Here is a 1,474-nt window from a genome sequence, read left to right on the forward strand (position 1 = left end):
AGAGAGTAATTCATGCAGTCCGCGCGGCGCTGCTGTTGGAATCCCTCGACCGCGCCTCTAAATGCGGGGACTCCATCGCCTCCTCAAGCAGCCCCTCCCAATGTCTGGCCACCCACGGGGCGAAAAAATATTAATATCTACTGTGAATCTGTTCTGTCTCAGCTTGAGGCCGTTTCCTCTCACTTTTCACACAGTAGAAGAGAGCGGCCCCACCTCACCACAAGCTCCGGGCATTTTGTGCCTGGTTTTGTACGTGGTTTTGGCAGGTGCTTGTGGAGAGCAATGAGGTTTCCCTTAAGCCTCCTCTTAAGACTAAACCCAGCTCCCCCAGCCAAGGCATTTTCTTCGACCTTTCACGAGCCTTTGGGGGGCCCAAAACTGTAGTAGAGTAAATAGAATCATAAAATCAAAGTTGTGAGGGAGCCGATGATGGCACGGGGAGCGCGGGCGGGATTCGAACCCGCGACCACACGCGAACCGCCGACCGCAGGACTCGAATCGGCGGCTCTGACCGCACTGCGCCCCGGCGGTGCCGCGCATGCGCGCTCCGCATTCCCGCCAGGCGGCGGCGCTGAGGTGCGGGAAGGGGCTGAGGGGGAACCGGGAACCGGCACCGGGACCGGGCCGTGGGGACCGGGATTTGGCCTGCCCGGGGCACAGCGCTGCCCTGAGGTACAGGGTAGTGCCGCTCTGAGGGCTCTGCGTGTTCCCCGGCCTCCAGAGTCCAGCAGTGCCCTGTGGGAGCTGAGCCTGCCCTCACGGTGCTATGGGGCACAGCCAGCTCTGGGGACGAGCCCTCGGTGTCCCTGAAGGACGAAGCTGCTCTTATCACAGTGCTGAAGAAGGAAAGGAAAGAGCCCTAAGGCCTATGATTATCACAGTTTATGTGACTCCACTTAGAACTTTGCAGAGCCATTAAACTCAGCAAAGTGGCACTGAGCAGATTCTCTGTGTATTTTGAGGGACAAAGGTTTGTTAGTTCCTTTTTTCTCACCCTCAGTTTTGCCCGTTCATGGATGATTCTTCGAGTTTCTTCCCTGATGGGTTTGGGCAAGGAGTTGAACTTGGTGGCCCTTATGGGTCCCTTCCAACTTGAGGTATTCCATGATTCTATAAATGCAAAAAGGCTTTTTTGCAGGGGTTTCTGTTATTGTGTGTGGAGGCAGCACTTCATTAGCACACATTCCAAGCACTGCAGCTGCTTAAATTAATATAAAACACAGCCCTCTATTAATAATTCGACAGTCAGAGCATGGGAAATGGGAAGACAGCAGTGTTTATAATTGGGGAAATCGCACATCTCCTCCAGCCCGTTCAGGAAGCAAGGGATCCTTATCCCTTATCCCGGTTGCTAGATCCCAATCCCGCTCCCGGGTCCCAGATCCCGGTCCCGGTCCCGCCGCGGGCTCAGGGAAGCGGAAGCCGTGGGAACCCCCCGGGCGGGCCGAACCACTGGCGGCAGCGGGGAGGAGCG

General features: G+C 56.4%; 1 protein-coding gene across 1 annotated transcript in view; it reads right to left on the bottom strand.

Moving 5' to 3' along the window:
* KHDRBS1 (KH RNA binding domain containing, signal transduction associated 1) overlaps nt 1–540 on the bottom strand; it is a 15,398-nt gene extending 14,858 nt beyond the window's left edge. Inside the window, exon 1 of the mRNA XM_031062046.1 lies at nt 468–540. Within this exon, the coding sequence (XP_030917906.1) occupies nt 468–540 (73 nt within the window). The remainder of the gene's footprint in view (nt 1–467) is intronic.
* Between the last annotated feature and the right edge of the window lie 934 nt (nt 541–1,474).

Source organism: Geospiza fortis, unplaced genomic scaffold, assembly GCF_000277835.1.
Source record: "Geospiza fortis unplaced genomic scaffold, GeoFor_1.0 scaffold432, whole genome shotgun sequence".
Lineage (NCBI taxonomy): Eukaryota > Metazoa > Chordata > Aves > Passeriformes > Thraupidae > Geospiza > Geospiza fortis.